Source organism: Struthio camelus, chromosome 1, assembly GCF_040807025.1.
Source record: "Struthio camelus isolate bStrCam1 chromosome 1, bStrCam1.hap1, whole genome shotgun sequence".
NCBI lineage: Eukaryota > Metazoa > Chordata > Aves > Struthioniformes > Struthionidae > Struthio > Struthio camelus.
In genome coordinates, this window is record NC_090942.1 from 106,760,619 (window position 1) to 106,786,218 (window position 25,600).

At 41.5% G+C, this 25,600-nt stretch overlaps 1 protein-coding gene and 1 long non-coding RNA gene across 3 annotated transcripts; one reads left to right on the forward strand and one right to left on the reverse strand.

The window, feature by feature from the left end:
• Positions 1-607: 607 nt before the first annotated feature.
• On the forward strand, positions 608-11,410 carry LOC104149195 (cell surface glycoprotein CD200 receptor 1-B-like). Of its 2 annotated transcripts, XM_009682692.2 has the most exons (7): positions 608-1,071; positions 4,448-4,540; positions 5,563-5,871; positions 7,292-7,540; positions 8,407-8,508; positions 9,456-9,502; positions 10,719-11,410. In XM_009682692.2, exons 2-7 carry the CDS (start codon positions 4,474-4,476, stop codon positions 10,833-10,835), a joined length of 891 nt encoding a protein of 296 aa, XP_009680987.2. In that variant the 5' UTR covers positions 608-1,071; positions 4,448-4,473; the 3' UTR covers positions 10,836-11,410. The 2 variants fall into 2 exon arrangements, with proteins under 2 accessions (XP_009680987.2, XP_009680988.2); XM_009682693.2 differs by lacking the exon at positions 4,448-4,540 and having other exon boundaries at positions 609-1,071.
• A 275-nt stretch (positions 11,411-11,685) lies between these two features.
• LOC138061284 (uncharacterized) lies at positions 11,686-22,081 on the reverse strand. Its single transcript, XR_011134955.1, has 2 exons — positions 18,236-22,081; positions 11,686-15,025 (listed from the first exon to the last, which is right to left on the reverse strand). It is a non-coding gene; the product is annotated as an uncharacterized lncRNA (long non-coding RNA).
• Between the last annotated feature and the right edge of the window lie 3,519 nt (positions 22,082-25,600).

The following is a 25,600-nucleotide window of genomic DNA, read 5'->3' on the forward strand; positions in this document are numbered from 1 at the left end:
ATGCACCTTCTCACTAGGTAGGCAGATGCTGTTGTGTGAAGGTTCTGGCTGCGCTAAAAGCGTGGTTTGGGATTATAAATAACGTAGCCTTGCTTTGGTTGCTCCTTACTGTTACCTTATACTTGCATGAGAAGTGGGAGAGTTGACACAGCTGTGTGCAACTGCCTCTTCTTCTTGCCACCCCTTGCTACCCTGCCCTGGCTGAAGAGAGCAGATGTTTTAGAAAACAGACCTTCTCAGATGTAGTCTTTTCTACTCTTTAAAATCTGTTGTCGTTGAAAAGCAGAACTATATTTTTCTGAGTTAATCATGGGAATGGCTATGTTACATGTGGGATATTTTTTAAAAAGTTGCGGTGATGAGTGATGCTCCGGTTGATACTTCGTTCTTTACAGTCTGCACCCTTTCCTCCTTCAGGTTATTTTAAAAATGTTTTCATTATGTTGGACTTTGCTTTTATTTAACTGATTGTAAGTTGCTGCTCTGCATAGCACTGGGCTTTTAGCTTGCACTGGATGTGTAATTGCAGGCAACCTAAGGTTGTGGTTTGTTCTTCAGGTCAGAAAGCAGTTTGTTTCCCTAGTTTTAACTGTGTCACATCCTCTTGAGGGGAGTGTACAAGCAGATGTTTTATTCTTGCTGAGCTGATTCAGAGGGATGCACAGCTTCCCTCATTCAGAGGGCAAGAGGCTGTGTCTGTCTGTGGGACTAATCAGCAGCATGTTAAAATCTCAGGAGCTTCAATGAAAAGAGCATTGTGAACTGTATGGCTGAAGACAGGGAATGTCTGGGATTGATGGTCCTGAACTGAGATTATTCTCACTTTTGTGGAACTGTCTGGGCCTGTCGTGAGGCCAGCGGAGAGGCAAGCTCTGGGTTTATCTGGCCAATTCGCTAGCGTGCAGGTGCCTTGTAAGCTGCCACCAGAACAGCTGTCACTGCCACAGCCAACGTGTACACGGACATCCCCTTCCCGTCCTCAGAAGTGGGATACTACAAGCCTGGAGCCTGTTGACACCGCTGCTGTTCGTCTTCGGTGGCCAGAGGACTCTTCTCCAGACTGACAACTGGGTAACTTTTCTCCAGCCTTAATATTCACTGGGATGAAACCAAGCATGAGTGGTGGCATCCTCCAGCTAGAACGCTGAGGCTAGCGAAGAGAGGCACACACATCGTGTGGCCTCCTGCCAACCTCTGCTGTCAAGGCTGACTTAAAATTTTAATTTATTTTAATGTAGTTACTGAGGCATTTTAATTCCATCAAAGGAGATAATACGAGGCGATCTACAAATATTCATTTGCTACTTTAAAATGAATTTGATTCAGCTGTGTTTGGTTTCTCCTTTTTGGATTTTACTTTGAGATTTGCTTCTTGCTTGCGAACATAAGTATTCAAGGACTGAGCCTTCAAAATCAAATCTAAATTCTGTTTTTCCTACATGAACGTTTAAACAGTATATCCTCCTTTCTGTAAGGCCCTGTTTTTAATCATTGATGCCTATTCTTTTGAGCAAATAACTGCATATACATATATATGATTTGTATGCATTTTAAAAGAGGGTGATCCTTTGGGATAAATTAAAATATCACAATATTCTGTATATGAATATATATGGCTCCAGCAAAATTGGTGAATATTGAATTTGTTGTTAAACAAATTTTTTCTCCTCTTTTCTTTTTTCTTTTCTTTTTCTTTTCTTTTTAGAGGGACTGAAAAACCATTTGCAAATTGGGTCAAATTCAGTACATGATTTTGACCAAAAGTTTTGAACATTTTTTTTTTTACCAAAAAAAAAATCTTAAAATTTTTTGACTGAAAGCAACTTTTGTCATGCATAATTTATCCAAATTGAAAAACAAAACTTTAAATGGTATTGAATAACATGAAACAAAACAAAATATTTCACTTGTGGTAAATATTTTAGGTGAATGAAAAATGAAATTTGAGAGGTTTGTAATGTAGGAGTTACATTAGATGTTGTACATTAGTAGTAGAAGAATACTGATCAGTGTAGTTGCACTTGCATTGTTTTTAGGTTGCAATGAAAGCTTTTCATCCAGATATGTCAGAGTTCTGTTAGAGAGAATTTTTCAGAAAACCTGTCAGGCTGTTGTCTGAACGTACATACATACCGCATCGTATTTAGGAAAAAAATGTTTCCTCTTGCATTTGGATCACAAATGTGGCAGTGTTTGTTTTTTGGTGTTTTTTGTGACATAAAGGTAGCAGTGATCTGTTTTTTCTTTACATGAGGCATCCTCAATCGAAACGTTTCAAAATGGAATTTGAATGCTATATAATTGAAGCTTGTAACTTTTACATCAATTGATATCAGCTAAGGATCTAGGTTTCTGTGTGCACAGAGAGGCTTACACTCTGACCGCCTTTCTTCCCCTCCTCCCAGCACATTTTGAGAAGAGTACTTGTATTTAAAAATGGGTGTGAACAGCGCTTGATCAAAATAGCCCAGAAGGAGAGTCCTGTTGCAACATAGATGACCTTTCTGAATCAACCATTGCATGAAGATATTTGCTGATCTGGTGCATATTGGATTTTGACTTAAGAATGAAAACAGCTGTTGAAATATCAGTATTTTTCATAGGATGGAAACACTATTTTTCAGTCATCTCTAGTTGCAAGTGACTGATTCAGAAAGTAGACTATTGAAGAGGTAGAAAGGAGTGCATAAAGGAGAGAATGACAACAAGAGGAGAATCTTTGGGAATGCAGAAGTGAGTGATGGAAAATGAGCAGGTTAGAGAGAGTCTCAAGACAAAAGTGCGGGTGAAGATGGATGGAGAAAGGATCCCAGTGAGTCTCCCAGGCCTAGTCTGTAGTATAAAACGGTAGTTTCCAGAGAACAACAGCAGCAAAGAAAACCACCTTTGACCTTCTCTGACAGGAGCCAGCCTCAATGACTAGTAAGCTAGAGCTCTGGGCTGTCCGTCAAACTGGCAGGGTGCCATAGGGAGAGGGCCAAAAGAGATGATATAATCAGGGATAGGAGGGAATACTGTTTGAACATCCATAACCAGGTTGAAGAAAAGAGAGCAAATATTTGGAGATAAAAGCTGCAGAAGGCTAGTGACATCAAACGAGTGTGGGAGCTCTCAGTCTTTTGTGGCACATCAACCTACTCTTCGTTTTAAACCCTTAGCAGGATTCTTCCCAGCTTTTACAACAGTGTCACTTGTGTGCTTGGGCAGCACACCTGTGTGATGCTGGAATGAAAGGGAAGGTTCCCCATACTCTTCAACATGTGTTGATTTGCTTCAAAACAAAGAACCCACAGTTCACGCAAACACAGGTCCCCTTTTTGTTGTTAATAACTGATTCCTGACAGCAACGTTAAAAAAAATAGGATATAGTCACTCTTGTGTCCTCTGAGGCCTCTTGGCTGCGGGTGCAGCAGTGTATCAGTAGTGAATCTTTTGGTTGTGACAGAATCAACACGAGTTGCAGTAGGTGCTTGTCCAAAATCAGCTGCAGCCTTGAGACCTGAGCAAAGTGATTGGGATTTTGGCTATGTGAATACACGCGTATGTTGTTCATGCAGTATAGTGCAAAACTGCATTGCCAGACCGGGGTCACTTATGTATGATTTCTGACTGCAGAAAAGTTTCAGTGACATTCTTAGCCAAATCTGTGTTCAAGCAACAGTTGAAAGGGCTTTTGTCAAAACTCTCCCTTAGGAACCATACATATGTTGACTGGAAAGCTCTTGGACAACATGCAGCTGTGTTTTTTTGTATGGACCTGAAAACGATGGGTTTGAATGAAAGCCACCATCTCAGTTTTACTAATGAATAGCTGCCCTTTTGCTAAGAAGTAGCTAACAATTTATATGATATAGTTTGTTAAAAGAAATTACATCGTTGTGGAATAGCATAAGTTACTAAATGCATCTTCAGTACACTGTGTCTAAGAAAGCAGGAAACTTACATGGTTTTGGTCACTTACAATAAGATTATTGCCCTTTTTGTTCTACTATGGAAGTAGAACTACCCTTCAAGAAGTTAAAAGCATGGCAAATGTTAGGAATTACTTCTTTGGGCTGTTTCCTTAAAACAGCTGAGGAAGACTAGGTCATGAACTTTCTTATACACGCTGTTGCCTTTATTTTTCAGAAAAAGTTATAAAGCATGCATACGCTCTCTAGCAAAACCTTCTTTTCATTCTCTGTGGATAAGCCTGTAAACCTGTAGGAGGTCTCTAGTTATCCTTGTGCTAGCTAGCTAGGTGTGAATGGTGAGCAGCTGGAGATGACTGGAAAATGGTGCCGGAGATCCTGGATTTCTAAAACTTGTTTGTAAATCGTAGCCTTTGTTTTCACAGCCCTTTTTGCTTTACTTTATTCAGCATAAGAAAGATACTTGACAGGGAGTTTCTTTTAGAATTTCTGTTTTTTGAAGGAAACAAAGATTTTGCATTATGTTCTTGTTGAAGGGACTTGTGCAACAATTTGTACTCAGATGGCTCAGACCTGGGCAGTTCTGGCTGCACTCCTTTTCTTGTTAATCAGCGTGGTTCAAGGGTCAGGTAAGTGAGAAAGATTGCAAAGTACATGCACTACCACTTGATACTCTGTATTCCCAGCTCAGTAGTACACTGAAACTTTGCAGTTCACTGGGGAAATTTTGTTTACTGTTTAATGTGAACACAGAGAGTAATGTCACCTCAGCAGACAAAATCCTTCTGCCTCCAAGAGTTGCACAGGATGAGATATCTGATAGGAATCTATCACAGATCACCCGAAGATCCATTTCCTCTTTAACTGAGAAAACATTATAAGAGCTATTATTTCTGGCAGAAGGAGGATCTATGTATGCCCCATACATAAACTACTACACCAAGTGATCTTGGGTTTTAAACTCCTTACTGGCTCCATCACTACTGCTGCTATTACTTATGCTTTAACCAAGGCAGCTAATTCAATAACATGCTATTTCTTTTATGTAATTTTCTTTTCCTCAGGGGTGAGTCTTGCTGCCCTCATCATTTTTTCAAAGCCCATATGAAAGTGAAAAAAAATCTATTAACTCAAAAAAGATGGAGGACTTGAGTTCACCAGTGTGCATCACATACTTGCATGGTGTCCACAGCAGAAAGGCACCACCTCCACTGCACTCCCAGTCCTCAAAGAGAGTGACAGCAGGAAACTGGACCTGGAAACTGGATACTATGTATACGTGTCTGCACAGAGCTCTGTGTCCTCAAGGCTGGCAGCCTGAAGGAAAAGTTTTTGAATGGCCAAAATGTCAGGCTGCAGATTCATAATGACAATTGAAACAATAGTCCAAGTGCAGTACAATTACAAGCTTTGGACCTGTATTAGCATTAGTCTTCCAGGGAATGCAGGGCTCATGATGCCTGCCTGAAGAGTGCTGGAGTCTCAGCCAGCTTTTAAACCATATAGGTATAAATATACAAAGGAAGGTACAGAATCTGCTCAGGGTTTCAGTACAGTAATGAAGTAGAGATTTTTAAGGATTGACGTCAATAGCCTCCTATGCTTTGATGGCTGTAGCATCATTTTTATTTTCTCTTTTCTTCTTATGTAGCTTATAACATAGTGAAGGTGGAAGCTGGTCATGAGGCTGTGCTGAGATGCCCTTACTGCTTCAAGGAGCCTTTGCTAATGGTGACGTGGAAGATGAAATCCAGCGCTTACTGCTTGTTGGCCTATAGATATAACAACAACGAGACAGTAAAGTTAAACTGCAGTGAGAGGATGGCATGGAAATACTCACCTGACAGTGACCCTGCTCTTCGTATTTACCCTGTGAACCTTGGCGATGAGGGAAATTACACCTGTGAAATTGTCAGCAGTGAGGGGAATTTTCTTTTTTTCTCTTCTCTGATTGTGATAGGTAAGACATACCTTGTGGCCTTTTTTTTTTTTTTTGTGTGTGTGTGAAGAGATAAAAATGATTTGATTTGGTGTTAAAAGACCAAATCCATTTTGGATGCGTTCTGAAATTGCCCATGAAGAGGTAGAAAACTCCTCAATGAAGAGACAGTACCTTAAACTGATGTAGTCTGGCTATTTAGGCAGAGGGATGAGGAGATATGCAATAGGTCTGGGCTGTTGTTATGGGGAAATATGCTTTTTTTTTTTCTTCACTTTTTAAAACTTTATTCCAAGTCACGAACCAGGGAGTTTTTAAGGTACACCAAATACAAAAGTCTAGAGTAGTTTCTGAGGTAGCATAACAGATGTTTTGAATGTTGCATGAATGTTCACACAACCAGGAGTATGCATTCTTACCGGTTAATACAAACAGAAGATAGCAAATAAATATTGCTGCTGTAAGCTGAGCAAGAAGATGCTCAACCAAAATTCACAATAAGGTCAACGTGTGTTTTGTCTGAGTAAGTGTTGAATAAGAAGGAAGGAAGCAAGAGTTTCAGGACGTTATCTGGAAACATTTCACTCTTCAAGACATACTGAAAGCTGTCTATAAGACTGCATAACTCAAATAAAAACAAAAATTGTCCATTTTCAAGCTAGGCAGGAACAAAAGAGTATTAGGAAACATAATTTACCTGATTCTGAGAAAGATGATTTGGTGTATTGATTATCTCTGGGTTTCCATAAGTTTCAAGAAGCATTTTACCTAGGCATGGATTTTGTGTTCCGATAATCTTAGTTAATTTTTAGCGATATTTAGAAGGCTCACAGGAAATTTCATTTAGTAACTTTACAATCGTTGTTGTTAATTTGTCACTTTTTTTTTTTTTCCCCTTCTTCCCTTCAGGGTCTTGCCATCCTAATAATGGCTCAGGTATTGCCTGAGCCTTTACCTGTTTTGACAAATGCAAAATACAAATTGTTGGCCTCTAGTTTTGTCTGATTCCTTCTTTCTTTCTATATTGTCAAATTCTTGATTCTACCTACACTGTCTTTCCTAAATATTTTATCTGAGGCTTTAGGAAACTGTGTTTTCTTCAGTATGTGCACTGTTATATTTATAATTCATAATTTAATCCAGCCCTATTCCTTGTCCCATCCTCTGTTTCTGCTGTAGTCCTCTGTCACAAAACATGAGGGAACAAGACTTTTAAAGGCAGATAGCAATTTCTGAAGATATTGATCTTGGACTTTTCGAGGTATTCCCCCTCCCCCCCCTCCCCCCCAAGATGGTTGGTGCTAATATTTCAAATTATTTTAAAATATCTTGAATTGGAGATGTAAACTTAAACAAAAAAATCACCTGGTTTTGAGTTTCTTGGTTGAAGAGATTATACTGAGCTAGAAATAATAATCGTGGATTTCTTCTTCTTCTATAGTCCCTCCTACAGTGACTTTGACCTCCAACAAGAGTGGGGTGGCTGTTTGTCAAGCCTCTGCAGGAAAGCCAGCTGCAGAAATCTCCTGGCTGCCTGCAAGTAATCACAGCACTGAGGAAGAAGTTCATCACCCCAATGGAACAGTAACCAGAGTGAGCTGTGTAGGTTGGCTCAGCAGCATGCATCCCACCGTGACCTGCCTCGTCACCCATCCGGCTACAAACAAGACTCTGTCCCTAGATCTATTGTGTAAATATCATTTTTCTGTAATTGCTCTTCATCATGTTCTTGTGATTTTTTTGGTACTTCTCTATGCAGATGTTCTTACTGCCTGCCAGGGCTTCATAGATTGTTTAGGGCGATGAAATACCAAAATCCTAGTGCACAACTGATAAAGAAATTAATAATTTTGAGTCAGTCCATTGAAACCCAAAGTTTCTGGCCCTGTATAGGGAAGCTGCCAGTGCTTGCTTCCTTATGCCCTGGTTTTGTTTTATAAGAGTTCCTTATTCTTATTCTGTTTCAGCATCCTTTTCGGTCACTGATGACAGAAAAGTTACTTTCAGCAGCCACTCTGATGCAGTTCACTACTTTTAGGTGTGAACTTTGAACCACAGGAGTCCCCACAGAATTAAGGCCTGAAGAAAACTTCCTTGGCGAATGGTTGTCTCTAACTCTCTAGATATGTTTTCCAGGGTGGTAAAGGGTAAAATTCAACTTCTCAGCTGACTGTGCTAGACCTGATATAAGTTCTGCCAGTGGGACTTATGAAGCAGAGACATGAAGGACAGAAGCCAACATAGCCCGGTCATTCATGACAGCATTTTAAAGGGACAGGTGATCAGATCTGGCGATTCATTCGAACAAAGGGAGACGGTGCAGGCACGTGGGGTCAAGCACAAAAGCATGTTTGTGCACATGAATGGCTGCGCGTGTGAAGCAGCTTCCTATTGCTGACGGGGATCTGGACCTCTCACCTGTGTCTCACAGCTTGTTTGAGCTGTGGGGGTAGAGGATTAGTGTTCCTCTCTTGCTGAGGTAGGCAGTAACATCATATAGTCAGTGGATGTTGCCATCTAGTTCTCTAACTAGCTTTTTTTTCCCTCGTCTCTCAGACACTTCCCCCACGCTTCACTATCTCCTGATAGGAGGATCTGCAAGTGCTGCGGCTCTCATTGGTGTTGGTGTGATTTTATGCTTGATTTTCAGGTGGAAGGGTAAGTCGTTTGGAGCACAGTTGGTATCTCGGATGAGCCTGAAATGTTTTACAGTCCCGTTACTGACTATGTGCGGGTACAAGGACATGTGCTTTATTGCTGACAGAATTGGTTGGGAGGCAAGTCAGGGCTTAAAATGGAAACAGGAAGAACAGTAACCGGAAAGGGAGAGCTTTTAAGGAGATGAGGAACTGAAAGAAGGCAACTTAGAGGTGGGTGCACTGGAAAAGGAGGGAACTTGCAGAGAATCAGTGTGCAGCATTTGCTCTCCTTTGTTGCCTTAGTTCTATTCTAAAGTTAGTGCCTGTCAGGGTTTCCTCCTTTTGTTTATGCCTTTCAGATTACTCCCCCCACTAGGCATATTACATTTGCAAATAGTTCATGAATCAGGTGCTAAAGAATGGGGGCAAAAGCATTGGCAAGAAGGGACTACGAGGGGAGGTGTGCCCTAGATGAGCAGAGAAGGCAGAGTGAGGAAAACGGAAAGGCAGGAGAGGAAAACAGAAGGACAGCTACTGTCAGTGGTGGCAGTACTGATCAGTGCTTGCAGCTCTTTGGTGGGAGCCTGTCACTGCCACAGGGTGAAATGCGGTCTGAGGCAGGCAAAGAGAGGAGAGAACGAAGCGTCTAACTAAGGTGGTTGCTTGGCTCACCGTGTCCCTCTCAGAGTGGAGGAAAAGTACACCTAGAAAAAGACGACTGTGTTGCTTCAATCATGTCTCCTAGGGTGACTGCATATTTTGCTGAAGGGGAAAATAAAACAATAGCACTGGCAAGCGTATGTTCCAAACCATGACATTAAAAGTGAGAACTAAACTAGTACTTGGAACTGTATTTAGAAGAAAATCTTTCAGCAGCAGAGGGCAGCTAGGGTGAGAACTATAGACAGAGCAGCTGTGCACCTTACCCTATCAAGCCATATTCAATTCGTAACATCTTACTTTCAGCTGGCACGTTATGTGAATTGTCACGTGGGCCAGGAGCACCATTTACAGTAAGTGGGCTTTTTTCTGTTTACTTCACTAATACGTATAACTCCATTGCAACGTATGTCTGCTCTCACAAAACTCCCATTTATCTCTGGCCGTGATTGGATGGGTGAATGAGGAACAGCATATCTGGGGAGGGTATCTACTACTTGCATGGCCCTATCCTTGTGTGTATTCACAGAATCTCACTAGTTGCTTAAGCACTAGAAGAAGAATGGAATAGAGCTTTTCCTGCCTAAGAATACTATAAATTACATTTACAATGCCAGTGTTTAAGCTGAATTTTAGCTCTCCCAAAAGTTAATGCATTCAGAATTGTGTGTTACGGAGTAACCTTTAATCTTTTGTTTAAGAATGTGCACTGTCCTTCATGATAGGAATCTGCACGACTAAAGAGAAGATGATAGTGGGCAGGCATTTATAATAAGGGAAAAGGATGCACTTCCTTGTGCTATATTAGACACACAAACAGCTGTAAAACTTTTTTTTAAGTTGCAGTTGGAACACTGAGAAGTTAGAAAAAAGCGGTGCTAAACTTGCCACTGCAAGTTCTGCTTCCTCTCTAATTCCAGTGTGCCCTGATACATATTTAACAGCATGATAATATGCTGCTCCTTCCTCAGGGCTTCTGCCTCACGTAACGCACACTGAAAGAGCAATTATTTCATGTTTTGTTTTCTGCTCACGGTTAAATTCATGGCCGTGTGCCTTGTTTATTGCAAGCTGGTTGAACAGTGCTCTGAAGCTAGAATGATTAATTTCCCGATATGCTGTTCTGTGGCACTCAGCACAATTTGACTGACAGGAGTGGGAGTTACAGAGATAAAAGTCAAAAACTTCTGGTAATTTTAGGTGTCTAAATTGGAACGTGTACGGCCTGTCTGTTTTTTCAGCATTGTTCATTAAGATTTATTTTGAAGAAAATACTGACATTTCAAAATTTGTTTTCAATCATATTAAGAAAAAGAGATTACAGAGACTGCCCTGTTTAAGCATTGTAAAGGCAGTTGCTGTATCTTTCTGCCATCTCAGGTTTCACCCTCTATGCCCTACCTCTTTGCTAATGGAGCTTAGAGAAATAAATTCACAATTCCTTTGCAAAAGTACTGTTGCCTACTAGATTTTTTCCAATCTTATTTCTCGTTTGGACTCTATATGTATGATATTTCAACAGAATTCTAAAAGTCAATATAATGGTGTATATTTTTCTTTATATTGCAGACCAAGAACTTCAGGTTAACACCAGAGCATGAGGAACCATATGCAGTCCAGCCTTCTGTTTTATCAGAGACTGTCTATCAGAATTACAGTCCAAGGCTTATCTATATGAACTTTTAACAGTGGAGACACAAGCGGTCTAATATCAGCTCTGTTACTAATGATAGTCAGTTGCCTGAATTTGTATTTGAGCCAACAAATCTCAGACCCTAGCACACAGCAGGCCAGCAGGACACCCAGCTCCTCCAAAAGCCTTTATCTTTCCTGACCTGAAGACAACTGGGGACAGCAACATGTTTTAGTGACTTATTTTTCTTTTTCTTTAAATATCAGTACGGCTCTTGAAATGTTTGAAACTTTTAAAGACTGAGTTGGAGACACGCACATCTGAATTTTGTTGAAAAAATGGTCTTCCCTCAAATCAATAATTGACATACCTGTGCCAAAATAACAGACTGATGGTGAAAATGTAGCGCACACTTCCCTTTTAGTAACTGGGTTCCCTTCACTTTTGTGGTGGGAACCAGGAAGTGACACAGGGGACCCCAGAACGAAGAAGGCCAAGGAGCTCCATCCAACAGAAATGTAGAAATAAAAGAGATTTTCTATGTAGGTAGTTATATGCCACGGATGACAATCTGGTATTTGTCATCACTATTTACTTTTTTTTCTTTTATATATTTCTTTTTCAGTTATGCTCTCTGTTTGCATTCATAGTAGCAGAAGCAAAGCCACTTTGAATCTGTACTTGCTATGGAAGTGAGAAATAGCAACAGGCAGTTTTCTAAGATTTATTTTGAGGTCAGCATCTAAATGCACAAATATTTATCTAAAATTATTTCTGGGACTATTTGGGGCTATTTGGGTTTATATTTATTGACCAATTTCTTAGAAGTTGGGATCACAGCATGATTTTACAGAGAACAATGGTGCAGGGTTGTGAAAAATGCTGGTAGTGTGCTTATTAAAAAAAAAAAAAAAAACAAAAAACCAACAACAACTCCTCAAACTATTTATTTCTTCTCACCCCTCCCCACCTCCGGAGCTGAAAAAGCCACAGACTAGATGTTAATTTCAGTTTTCATATGTCAAGCTGGTCGAGCCTTCCAAAACACTAATGCAGCACTAAGTATACTCGAATGTTTGCTTTGAATGGTCTTTGCCTACTTGGAGCTGGAGGAAATCATCTCTCCTCTTTCAGTCGTCTTAGCTATGAAGACCCCTAACCGCTCTTTAATTGTGCTTCTCTTTATCACTTCCCAATACACATGGATCGGCACGCCTACTGACATGATCCAGGCATTATTTTTGGGCAAATGCCAGAGAGGCACGATGGGCCGCTCTGCCTTAATGAGAAGTGCCTAGAGAATGCCATACTGTGACTCCTGCTGGGTAACCCCGTGCAGCCTGTCTTGGGGTGTTAAATGTCAATGACTGGTTGCTATCTCAGAGCTGTGGATGGCTTCTTCATGTCATCTGTGAGGAAGGAGATGTGCCTTTTCAGGTATGCAGCCCCTGGGAGAAATAAGTGTCAGTTATCTCAGAATTAGTGAAAATAAGATTTCAGGGATGCTAGTTAGGAAAAGCATTTTGTAGCTCTAATGAAATTCACAGCAGTCCCTTAGTCTAGTCAAGTGTTTTCCCAGTTCTGCTGGCCCACTGTAGCCCACTTGTTGGTACAGTGTGGGCACAATCCGGCATCCTGTTTGCTCTCCCCTGTCAGTCTGGACCAGCCACAGTCAGGGTGCTATCAAGGAGTCTGTTGCGTTTGGAAGCCACTGAAATAGGGGAAAGATCTCTTGATCCTTAAGGAACTGGACTGTTGAGTCTAAAGAGGGTTCGTAGGCTGGCATTGCTCAGTTTGACACGTGAGTGGGGAACATTCTTGTGGACAATGACAGCAATCCAGGTTTGTCCTATTCAAAAATTTGACCATTGCAGTCAGATCTAAGGATGGTATGGCTTTCGAAATGAAGGGAGTTTGGTGGTGGAGCAGCCTGCTTTTGACAATCATGTTGTGTATACGCGTAGTGATTTTTAGGGTGTAAAGCGAGAGCTTTTCATGATTCCATTGCACAAAATGAAATGCTGAACACTAAGATCTTATTTTCACTCCAGTGGATCTTTAAAAGTACTTTTGTATCGAAAGCCAGGAGGTGAGAATGAGAATTAGGACCTCAGTTATCTCAGTTGGCTCTGGACCAATAAATATGTGGTAATGTCATGAGTTTACAGGCTATTTAGACCTGAGAGCTTCAGAAAAGGAGCTGAAAGAATTTCAGTATGACATATTTTCTTTTGTTTTATTTTTTTGAGACAGAGTTCACAGCAGCAAGGAGATGAAGGTCATCAGCTCAGTAAGCTGTCTTTGCTGAAGGGGGATTTGGGATTGCCCCATTCCTGACATACTGTTGGAGACAGCAAGTTTCAGAAGGAGTTAGGATAGTGTGACAGCTATCATTCAAGTGGGATCATCATTCAAGGAGGATATTTGATACATCAGTCCACAGCATGCTCATAAACACTAGAGAATATGAATGAAGTTCAGATAATCTACCAGGTGCTCCAGACAACCCAATTACAATTTAGCTGTGTTGTATTTTTCAATATTAATGATTTTTTCTAAAATCGAGAGGAAGTACCTGCTGGAAGCAAGTTAAAACTTCAGTCTCTGAATGTGAAGTAGCATGATTTCTGGCTGGCAGTCTGCTTGGGCTCGCATGAAGCAAATTATATATACATACACATTTTGCCTCTTCTCAGCATGTTGAGCTTGGCAGTTGCAGAGGCTGTTGTCTGGCACCTGGGGAAAGCCAAGCAGGTGCTTTTATTTTTTTTTTTTTAATCACAGTACTTGCATGTGGACTAAGGTTTACATGTGTGGATTTCACATTTCTGGGAGCTGGGTTGGTCCAAGTGCTACTCTTCCTGCAATGTCTCAGAAAATTAACTTACAGCGTTGTGGCTCAGTCAGGCTTTGATCATCACCTTTTTATTTCCAATGTGAAGCTTGAGTTATCAACCCACAGCTCAGGCAAAGCAGCATTCAGCCACATGTTGCAGGCATTAAAAGGCCTCAGCTACCTAATTGTATCTTCCTTCTGCAATAAGACTGATCCTCATGATGCTTTTCAAACCCTTGGTTTTGCCACCCTATGATTGATAAAACTTATTAGGCCGAGGAAAATAATATGACTAGTGGGAGTGATCGTAAGAAAAGCTGGGACATTAGCAGTGCTTCTAGGCAAACCATAATAACTGAACAATCTCACTTTATTTTTTGTTCATCTTTTGTATATAAAGATGGTGCAAGCAGTAGTTTCAGATACAGATCTTGCTGCTTTTTAGCTGTTTGCAATTCATTGGAGCTTTTGACCAAAGCAGTGTGTCTTACATCCAAGCTGCCTATAAGTGATAACTAGTCTAGTAGACCTGTCTGCTCTCCTAGTTGCGTCCTCTTTGAAAGGAGGAAGACGGGGCTAGTCAAGCAGTGAGCCCGTGAGGATGCTCAGAAAGGAAGCCCTAGGTGCTCTGGATAGGACATACAGATCTGGGAGTTGAGCAGTTTCGTGTATGTGGTGAGAGTAAAATGGGAGAGAACGTAGAAGGGAGTTGACAGAGGGGAACAATAAGACATTTAGGGACTAAGACAGAGCAAGTATGACTTTGGGCTGCTGTAGCTTAGTACTTAATAGTGTAATTAATTCCCTTCATACTGCCTGCCACTGGATACCTTAACCCCTGGTAATGATTTGTGAGGGATAGGCTTTATTACACGGGGAGCCCTTTGTACTGTTCTCTCAGGGTAGGAAACCACCTACAGGTTTTATTGTCGCTCTCCGTGCCAATGGTCACCTAAGAAGGGAGGTGTCACACTTCTTGATCTGATCAGCTGCATGCTGAAGGGCTAAAGCCATGACACACGTACCTTGTACCTCAGAGAGCTGAGGAAGAAGAGCAAAAAGCCTAGCCATGCTTCACTGCCTAAGCAGGGAGTGGTCCAGCTCCCTCATGGTCAAAAAGGATTGAACTGGGCTTGCAGCTGGGTCCCGGTATCCCTGCAGGAAACTCGAATTAGCTGCTTTGGCCAGTTTGCTTCCATCCAGCAACAGGCTCCGCATTCACAGCAGCCCTCAGCTGCGGGCCGGTGCCACAGGGCTGGTTTGGGAGCCCTCCTGTGCTGATAGAGAGCCGCCTGTGGGTGCCTGTGGCTGTTGCCTCCTGCCCAAATTCTCTCCTTCTGGGCTGACTGCTGAGAAAGCACCTGTTTCCCGCATGGATTTTGTTTCACAGTCAATTTGTTGAGTGCTCTGAGAAGGAGAAGAAAAATCGTTTAAATGCTTTTGTCATGCTGATCTTGTAACAGGGAAGGCATATTGGTGTTGAAGCCAAATTGTGTATTTTGCCTTTTGTAGAAATTTGTTCTGGAAAATAACCAACGTGAGGACATTTTTACGAGTATGTTTACTGTGCTCTTTTCCTTAACTGCAAGAACACTTTCGGTGATCTTAAACTGATTGTATCTGTACCCATAGGAAATTTAAGCAAGGTAATGTTTTAGACTGCAAAATTCCACACATTCTTCTGTGACGTTGTAAAAACCGCTAGGAAAATGCTGACTGTTCATTGAATAACTATTGTGAGAGAATTACTAAAAGGAGAGCGATCCATTTGCACAATCTAACAAAAAATTATGGGTGGGAATATGAGCATATCATGTTACAGTAGCAAAACTAGTCCTGGATGGAGCGTATCCTGTAGATGAGTGAGTGGCAGTAACACTTAAGAAATTATCTTTCTAGAGAAGCTATTGACAAAATTGAGCCGAAGGTACAATTTTTGTGTTTCATTTTACATGATGTATGCAAGTCTTGTTAACAAGAAGGGGAGGAGAGCCTAAGTCCTACATGTTCAGTCTGTCCCTTCTGCATAACTCTCTGTAGTTGTTTGCTCCTCAAGGACAGTCCTCATTTCTGTGTCCTGTTCAGTTACCAACCAGCTCAGGCACGCTGACTAGCTCTGAGCGTAATGGGTGTTGGATGACTCTCTTCTCTTCGGCCAGCTCTAAAACTATTGAACCTGGAGATTCCCTACTCCAGAGTTGTTGCAACAGCTCTGCCTTGCCACTGCTGTCTTAGATTGAATTTTTAATCAAATGCACTGCTGTTTGAGTGTCACTTGTGCTTTTTAGCACGAGATGACTGCAGATGAAAACTCCCCTGTTTATTGTATGGCCTCTCACGCAAAATGCTTACAGAGCATTCTTGGTAATAGTGCTGATGTTTGCCTTTTGATTCATCTGTGAGCCACTTATCTTCTGATAAAAGCAGATGTTGCAATGCTTGGGTACAGTTCTTTATGCTCATTCTGTTCACTGAGTGTGAAAAAACTATCAGATAAAAAAATGTGTTTAGAACACCATAAATTGGAATATAACCTCAGTTTATTAGTAAGATTTGTTTAAAATCTCAGTATCTCATCAGGATTGAAATGAAGATGAGAAATCATATTTTCCAGCAGTCTCTGGAATGGGGTAAATGTCCTATAGGCACTGGCCAGTTCAGTGAAAAGCTCAGTTTCCTAAGTTGGAATTTCTTGCAATTGCATTTTTTTGGTTTAGCCTTCTTGGCATCATTTGTTATAGCTTTTCTCCTGGGATGAGAAAATAACGCTTTCCTTGGTCTTCATTTATTTACTATAACACCCATGGAATACTGTCTTACTAATTCTGATGTCTTTTGCTTATTCTCTCTCGTTTTATGACTTCGTCTGCTGGAGGCCAGTGAAGAGGTCATGGTTTAACCAAGTTGGATTTAACTACGTTTCCTATCACTTCTTTGCCCTGGGATAGTTTACATTTATGCCCTGAATGTTGTTTCTTTAAGCAGCTACCAGCTCTTCTTCTCTTTTTATTCCTTAGACTTGTTTCCCCAGTGCTCTCACACACTAGTTTTCTGAGTTTATTGATGTTATCTTCTTTAAGTATTTTATCATCCAGTTCTCTGCCCTTCCCTTTGGCATCAAATGCAATTGCATTCCCCATTCAGTTGTTTCAGTAGCTCCCAGATCCTTTTGATTAAATTTTTCTTTAAAAAAATTGTTGGGGAAAATGATAAGTTTCAAACTGTTACTTGCTCTGGAATTTGCTAGTGCATTTTGCTGAGCTTCACCTTAGCCACATACTCACTCCACGTCTCCTTGGACCAGCACATAATAGAAAATTAATCACTTTCTTCACTATAGACTGCTCTTATGCTTTGGGTCCTGCAAACCTAAATTTACTTACCAAATCCAAATGTGTAATATGCATCATTTTGTATATCTTTTAGTTACAACTTTTTTGCATTATTCTGCAAAAATCTCATACCTGGTTAATTTTTTTCCTCCGTAGTTTCAATGTTGCCTTGTACCACTCACAGCACTAGGGATCCATACAAGCTCAAAGAAACTAAGTAGGCATTTATCAGTGAGACTTTTGAAACAAACTTGATTATCAGTGATTTACCTGAATTCAGACCTAAAATGACAAAAATATTTCTGATACAGAGCCATGCTTTCTCTGAATGGGACTGTGCATGTGTCAGACATATAAGTTGTTAATAACAGTGTATATCATCAAGAACAGAAGCTATTTTCCCTGATTCACAAGCAATAATATTGTCTGAGAAAGAGGAAAACAGTCTCCTTGTGCCTTTGCAAAAGTGAAACTTTCCCCAAGCACAGTAGAATCAAAAAGCATAAGCAAGCTTTTTGCTCCACTTCCTCCAGATTCTCTCTTGTCATTATCAAGCTGCCACTGCTTCTGCTCCTAGTGTTTCCTGTGTATGTTCTGGTGGTTTTGACTATATTGCCAAATCTACTCAAAAATACACACACGCACACACCTCAATACCCAGAGAACACACAATACCCTCAGACTGGGGCTGGTCTGACCTGGCCTCTGTTTTGACTCCTTACTCCTATTCTTTTATTTCTCTTGTGTTGTTTTCTAGTGCTTATCCTGGCTCCCATGCCTTGATAAGGTTTACCCCCATCCCTGGCATAAATAAGAGTGCTGAGCAGAAGAATTCTGGAACAGCAAGAGATGATAATCTGACAATTTGTTTCAAAAGTCTCACTGATAAGAGTGGCAGAATTAGATAGGTGAGAGCAACTCCTGCCCACTTTGCTACAGGTTAGCTCTCCTGTACTAAAGGTAGCAGAGAACAGCATGTATATCGAAGTGTTTACCTCTCAGTTTTACTCTGCATTCCTTCTGAAGGAAGGCCAGAGCTGGGATGCTTCTTAGCAAGTATTCACCTCTGCTGTTTCCCTCCAAAGTGTCAGGCCCTGGACAAATAGGTGGCTGAACAGCAGGGAAAGATACTGCCAGAGCCCTTTGTTAGGGATAGTCCTATGTAGGATGCATGCTGAAAGGTTGAAATGGTTAAGGCTATTGCATCAGGGTGTCACTTGAGCGTGTCATTTGGGATGGGAATTTGAAGATGGATATACCATGTTCTTGCAGAATAGCTACTTACCAGCACAGGGCGCACCCGTGAAATAACGAAGTCAGACTCTTGTTAAAAGGCTTGACGGATAAACTCCTTTTATCAAAGCAAATGCCTTCCTCTGTTCCATAAATAAAAGATTGAATGTGATGATGCAGGATATAGCATGGTCTCATTTGTGTACATGTGGGTGGAGACTGGAGACAGGAAGAGGTGGTGGGTTTTAAAAAGACTTCCTTCATAAAGTTTGTCTAAGACTTGTTTTTCTGAAAAGCTATTTCAGGAACAGGGTGTTTTTTTTCAGGCCAGTATAGACAGACATGCGACCCGCCCTCTCGCCCCAACACACACACAAACACATGCGCACATGCGTTAGTCAGGAGCCAGGTTTGTTGACACTCTTTATGTTGAAAAGCAGTGCTATATTTTTGACTTGAGTGGATTATGTTTATGCTGTGTAGCAATAGCTGTACCTCTATTAGCAGTGAGTGCCATGTCGAGGTAAATCTTTAGTGGCAGCTCTCAGATGACACCCATTGTGGTAAGTCTTTACTGGTAAGGTTGGCTTTCAAGAATCCCTGGACCTTGAGACTAGAGGGCAAGTCTGGAGCAATAAAGACTTACCCTTGGTGGAAGAGGATCAGTTTAGGGAACGCTTAAACTAGACATTTACAAATCCACAGGATCTGATGGAATGCACACGTGAATGCTGAAGGAGCTGGCCAACGTTACTGCAAGGCCACTCTTGATTATCTTTGGAAGGTCATGTCAACTGGGAGAGTTTCCTGATGACTGAAAGAAAGGAAATATCAGTCCTATATTCTAGAAGGGCAAGAAGGAGGATCTGGGGAGCTACATGATGGTCAGCCTCACCTTGATCCCTGAGAAGGTGATGGAGCTACTAATCCTGGAAACCATCTCCAAACACATTAAGGATGGACAGGTGACTGGGAGAAGTCAGCATGGACTTACAAAAGGGAAATCATCACCCTTCTATGATGAGGTGATTGGCTTGGTGGATGAGGAGAGAGTAGTGAATGTTGTTTATCTGAACTGTAGCAAGGCTTTTGACACCTCCCCCCCCCATTCTCATGGACACACTGATAAAGTATGGACTAGAGCAGTGAATAGGGAGTTGGACAGAAAACTGGCTGAACTGTTGGGGTCAAAGATCATTGTGATCAGCAGAATGAAGCTCAGCTGGAGGCCAGTCACTAGTGGTGTAACCCAGGAGTGAGTACCGGCTCCAATATTGTTTAGCAAACCATTACTGAGAGAAAAAAACTGAGAGGAGTAGTTGGTGGACCAGATGGTTGTGCTGCTGTTCAGAGGCATCTCAACAGGCTGGAGGAATGGGTCGACAGGAACCTCACGGAGTTCAACAAAGTGAAGTGCAAAGTCCAGCACCTGGGAAGGCGTAACCCCTTGCAGTAGTACAGGTGGGAGCCAAGTGACTGGAAAGTAGGCGTGCAGAAGGATTTGGGGTCCTCGTGGCAAGCTGAACATGAGCTAGCAATGTGCCCTTGCAGTAAAGAAGGTGAACAGCCTCCTGGGCTGAATTAGGAGGAGTATTGCCAGCAGGTTGAGGGAGCGCTCTACTTAGCGCTTGTGAGGCCACATCTGGAGTGCTGGGTCCAGTGCTGGGCTCTCCAGTACGAGAGACACGGACATTCTGCGGTGAGTCCAGCAAAGGGCCATGAAGATGATTAAGGGACTAGAGCACTGGACATACAAAGAGACTCTGAGAGAGCTGGGATTGTTTAGCCTGAAGAAGAGAAGGCTCAGGGAGATCTCATCAGTGTGTATAAATAACTGATTGGGGGAGTACAGATGATGGAGCCAGACTCTTCTCAGTGGTGTCTGGCAAAAGGACAAGAGGCAATAGGTACAAGCTGAAACAGGAGAATCTGTTTAAGCTTAAGAAACAACTTTTTTATTGCGAGGGTGGCGAAACATCGGTACGGATTGCCCTGAGAGCTTGTGGAGTTTCTGTCCTTGGAGATATTCAAAACCAAACTGGACATGGTCCTGGGCAACCTGCTCTAGTTGACACTGCTTTGAGCATGGGAGTTGGACTAGATGATTTCCTGAGGTACCTTCCAACCTTGGCAGCTCTGTGATTCTGTGGCTCATGCCAGTGCTGATTCTAGATCCCAAATTAACAGAGGGTTCATTCTAGCAGAGGGTGGCCAGTTCTTAAGGTGAATGCTTTGGGTATGCGAAGAGAATATTGTAAGAGATCATGACACCTTGCAAACAATATCAAGCAGCTTGGGAGACACAGGTTGGATGTACAATGCTTCTGGAAACTCAGTGGCCCTTTGCTTGAACGCTGCCTCTGAAGTGAGGCCTGTTGTTTGAGAAGCGCTTTGTGTTTGTCCAGAAAGTATTGCACACAGGTTATATCTGCTTCTGGTGTGTTCCTGGGTGGGATGGGATGCACTGTGGGATAGGATTGGTGATCAGTGCCTGCAGGGTTAGGATAGAGCAGTACCCCCCAATGACAGTCAATAATTTTCTTGCGAATGAGCATTTTTTTTGAGCGTGTTAAGTCACTAAGCAGACGCTCATTGCTTCAGTTCCGTGTGTCCCAGTGACGCCTCAGTTAAGCGGGACTTCCACGTTCTTTGAAAGGAGGTCAGAGTAGGGGGAGACTTGGTCTCCATATTGACAATTTTACCCATTACTGAAACTTTTAAAAAGAAATAGAGCTTAAAATAATGACAAAGTTTATTCACTAACAGCTATACTAGGAAATAGTGTAGAGTGTATGCTTACAGCATCCTATTAAGGCATCTTACACTGGTGATATATTTCTAGATCTTCTCACTTTAATCTTATCAGTCTGTGCTGAGCACCGAAAATTTCATTTCTACTCATCCTATTCTCTCAGCTGACAGTAAATACTGTGCAAACAGAGGCGAGTACTATTTGAATTGATTTTGTCTGACTGCTGCTACAGTCCAATAGAGCTTATATGCCATAGTGTACTGTTTGTATCCAGCTGTTTTTCTATGTGTGTGAACGAAAGAGAAACTGTGGAGCAGAACCTGACATTTATCCTATGTTAGATTTACAGTCTATGAAGTATATAAACCCCTCTTCTGTGCAAAACAAGTGACCACATGCAGAACAATGTGCTTTGCGCATAAACGTCTTGTTTGTACTCATTTCTTCATCTCTTTTGCAAGAGCGGAGTGTTGTGTGGAAAAAGATAAGGGAGCCAATTACTGAAAAACTCTGGCCTGGCTGCTTGCCTTCAGCGTGCACGAAATAATCAAATCAGAAAGATCAGAACCAAACAACAAAAGGTAGTGTATTCCTGGTGTTGCCTCCCTAATCACACAAGCAAGTGCCTGCAGAGCTATGATGCCTTTGTGAACAGTGCCTGCCTCCAGGTATGCATTTCTACCAATTGAACTTACTGTCACATTCTTCACTACTGTCATTTTTGTATGCTCAACAGTGGTCTCCTTTTTCATGGTACTATACATATTAAAAATAAAGATGAACACCCATATGCATGCATCTTTACACATGTGCATACCTGTACATTTCTATATATGTGAGCGTGTGTGAAGCTGTGAATATAATGCAGAAAGTTAAGTTTTCACTCCCTGAGAAATTAATTTAATAATTTCCCATCAGTAGGACATCATATGTAAATGTTGTGAAAGACCCTACTAGACAGATAGACAGATGAGGGGTAAAATTAAAGTTGCTGTACAAACCATAACCTTAAATAAATCTTTCTTTCGTGCAATCAAAATTGCAGCCTTTGTCTTCTATTAGAAAACAGTTTGCATGTCCTTTCTTTCTTTAGGGAAAAGGATCTGAATTGCTGATACACAAATGGAAATAGCATCTGACTGTGACTGTAAAGTGCATCTCAGACTAATGGATTTTTTTTTTTTTTTCATTTCTGGAGAGCATTTTAAGCTCCTCCCTTGCCCTGACATCATTCTGGCATAAGACAGACAAAAATTTCATCCTTGATTGTCATTACTGCCCATCTATGACCAGCTTCAGGAGTTTTCTTTGTGTTGATGTTATTGCTTTTACTTGAGTTAATTCTGATGTAAGAAACACCTTGGGGTAGAGAAGGGAAGGAGAAAGACAAGGCAAGATGCTAAGGCATAGAAGAAATGTTTTTTTAAATACAAAACATTCTTTAGCTCTCACCTGCTGCTGTCATGGTCCCCCTATCATGTATTTCAAATATAGCTTGTCAAATAGGAAAAACGGACCTCAGCTCTGTACGTATCAACCGCTTTGGTACTGAGAAGTTTGATCACACTGGAGCTGCTGCCCATCTTCCATCCTTGATAGTCTTCTGTTGCTATTACCTGTGGTCATCTGTTGGCAGGTGCATTCACATTAGCATTAGCTCAGGTCAGGAAAGTGCTTTGGAAGAGAAACTCCTGATGATCCATGCTACTGTGCTTCATGGTTCATGTCGTTAAGCAGCCTTGCTGCCTGCAAATAAAGGCTTCTTTTCAGATGGAGCTAAAGCAGATGTACTCCGGGGGGTGCACCTAATGCTCTCCAGCTCCTAACAGGCATTCAGTCTGCAGGCATTCAGACTAGAGCTAGTCCAGAATAAATCCCTCAAACCCACGTTGTGCTCTATAGAACTACTGCTGAGCTGCACAGTTGATAAGGTAAACATAACTTTTGTTAAATAAGCTCATGCTGTAGCGTGATAGTTTTGCAGTCCATTTTATAAGCAAGAAATAGTTTGAGCATCAGCCCCAAGAAGGCGCCCAAAATTGCCGATTTGCAGTGCTCACGTATTGAATCTCTCTCTCTCGACAGTTACACAAAAGGATGTACATGGAAAAGACTGGCTCTCTGGTTTGCTCCTTTCTGTCTAGGAAAAGGCATATACCAATCTGTACAATTATTTTCAAATGCATGAGTCCCATTTGACTTATTCAGTAGTTATTAAAAAAAAAGTAAACTGGCACAGAATTTCAGCTGATATCACACAACAGCTTGCCCCTAAAACAGCCATTGTGCTTAATTGCAAATGGAGAATTAACATATCTGTAAGAAGAAGAAAAAGAAAGGCAAATACTTAGAAATGCATCTACTAGCTACAGTGACAAGACCAGTGCTGACTCTAGAGTTCACACTCAGTAACTTTTATATAGAGACGTAATCTAATGGGTAGACAATTAATTTTTTTTGCTCTTCCAGCTTTAGTGCCATCGACACAGAGCTCAACTGTAGTGAAATTTGATTGAATCTGCTCTGAACCAATATTTGAATGCCTCCACCCTGTCTCTATTTTCTTTTGTCTTGCAGCAAATGCAATTTGAATAAAAAATCTGCTAGGAAACAAACTAGCCCAGCCACTGCGAAATCCCCCTCTCTTTTAGGAATATAGGAGAAGAGACATCTTGGAAATGGCTCTCAACTATGTTCTAATGTCATATGAATTTTACAGGCTGATCCAGAATTGCAATACTCACTGAGGACATTTTTATTACAAAGATAATACTAGGTGATTCTTTACAGGTTTTTACCTCAATTAAATGATTGTTTAAGAAGGATTATAGGCTATTTCTCTCTGTCAGTATGGCTGGCCTGTGTTAAATGAGCTGTATGTTTCTAGTGAATTGGTGTTCACACCTTGGAAAGCAGCTTCTACATCAGTATCTTTGTGATGGATCTTAGCAGAGACAGTGAACAGGCATGGAGGAATCCACTGCAATTTCCTGCCCTTGAGCTAGCATCAGACTGGAGAAACTCGCTCCATCCTTGTCATCTCTGCAATAGGTAGTGGGGTTTCTGCCCACAGTGCTGTTAATCCAGTCCCTTTTCATGACCCTCACATTTTTCTTTTGATTAAAAATGGCATTTGTTTATTCGTTTGTTGCGGTATAAGAATCAATAAGTGAAATGGCAGAAAGAATGTTGCTGTTGTGCTTTAGTTTAATTTTTGTGTACGTATGTTATCTGCCATCTAAAACATATGAGCAAGCAGCCCCTTTCCCAGTGTCTTGATAAGAATGGCAGAAAGTTACAGTCCTGAGGTACTATTTTAGCTTTACTTCTGCTGTCACCTCTTGACGGGAGCAATCCATCTGTAGCTTAGTGGGCTTTTTGGCTGTATTTCGAATGGTCTGCTTTGGTTGCCCTTTCTAGTATAGAAAGGCTGGCTGGCGTTGTGTATACTAAGTAGCATAGACCCTTGTAGCTGAGCGTCCGACATGAATTGCTGAACTAACTGGGAGGGTATTGCTGCATGGTAAGGAAAAAAAAAAAAGGATGCCCACCTTGGGTTAGAACAAATATACATAGGGTCCTGGAACAATTTAGTTTGGAAATGATTTCTGGAGGTTATCTGGACCCATCTCCTGCTCCAAGCAAGGCTAACTTCAGTACTAGTCTATCCAAAAATATAGGTATCTTTCCCAGCTTTCTGCAGTCAACCGTTTAGGTCTTTGTGAGCTGGAGGTTACATTTAAATCATCTCTTAATAGCCATTGAAGAAATTGTCCTCCACAATTACTCCATTTTCTTTTAAACCCATTTTTTACTTTTAATCTCTATAATAAACTGCAGCAATGAGTAGAATAGATATAATTATATTCAGTGCAAAAGAATACTTACTTTGGTATTTGAAACATCCTTCCTGATAACTTATATAGGTGCCTCCTGAGAAAGCCACGTGATCCAAAAACAAAGCAATAAATAGGCAAATACATGGGGGAGATTTGTTTTGTTGCTGTGGCTGTTGTTTTCTTAAAGGGAGACCCCAGAATGGAGGACAATAAGTTCGACTGAGTGAGCAATGGAGGGAATGAAGAGATTTCCAGAGATACTAAAGATGACTAGAGGCAGAAGGTGCAGGATGAATATTATCCTGGGAACTTTTCATGCATGAAGTGTCTTCTGCCACAACTCATGGGATGGAAACCCTGTGTGCCAGGTGTGCAGGCGGAGACAGCGGGGCAAATTACCAGTGGAGAAGTGGCAGTATGGTGGAAAAGAGGCAACACGGACCAGCTGCATCACAGCACCTGGAAGGTAGATGCCAAGGGGAGGAGGAAGCACTGTGGTGGAGCTGAAGCCTCGTTCCCTTGCAGGAAGAAGGCAATCAGTGGGTAGCAAGAGAAGTAGAGGTGGCAAAGAAGAAGAGAAAAGCAACTCTCCTCAAAAAGAGAGGCAAAAAATATAAAGGTGTCCGTGTAATAGGGAACAGGTATGGATTGCCATGAGAAAAGCAGAAGGCAGGAGAATGCTGTATCCCTGTTTCTTTGTTGCCCTAGCTGTGAGCTGCCCCTGCATGGGTTTAGCTGCCCATGTGCTAAGGACCCAAGGCCCAGCTCTGACGTGGCCAGCTGTGAAACTCAGTGTCAGGCTACTCAGAGAGAGCTGTGAGAAAGT

What these genes read in the sequence shown, in the direction of transcription:
- LOC104149195 (XM_009682692.2), top strand. Translation starts at nt 4,474, where the DNA reads ATGGCTCAGACCTGGGCAGTTCTGGCTGCACTCCTTTTCTTGTTAATC. An exon ending in CTCTTCTCTGATTGTGATAG is followed by an intron (nt 5,872 to 7,291) that starts GTAAGACATACC and finishes CTTCTTCTATAG; the next exon opens with TCCCTCCTACAGTGACTTTG. An exon ending in TCTGTCCCTAGATCTATTGT is followed by an intron (nt 7,541 to 8,406) that starts GTAAATATCATT and finishes CTCGTCTCTCAG; the next exon opens with ACACTTCCCCCACGCTTCAC.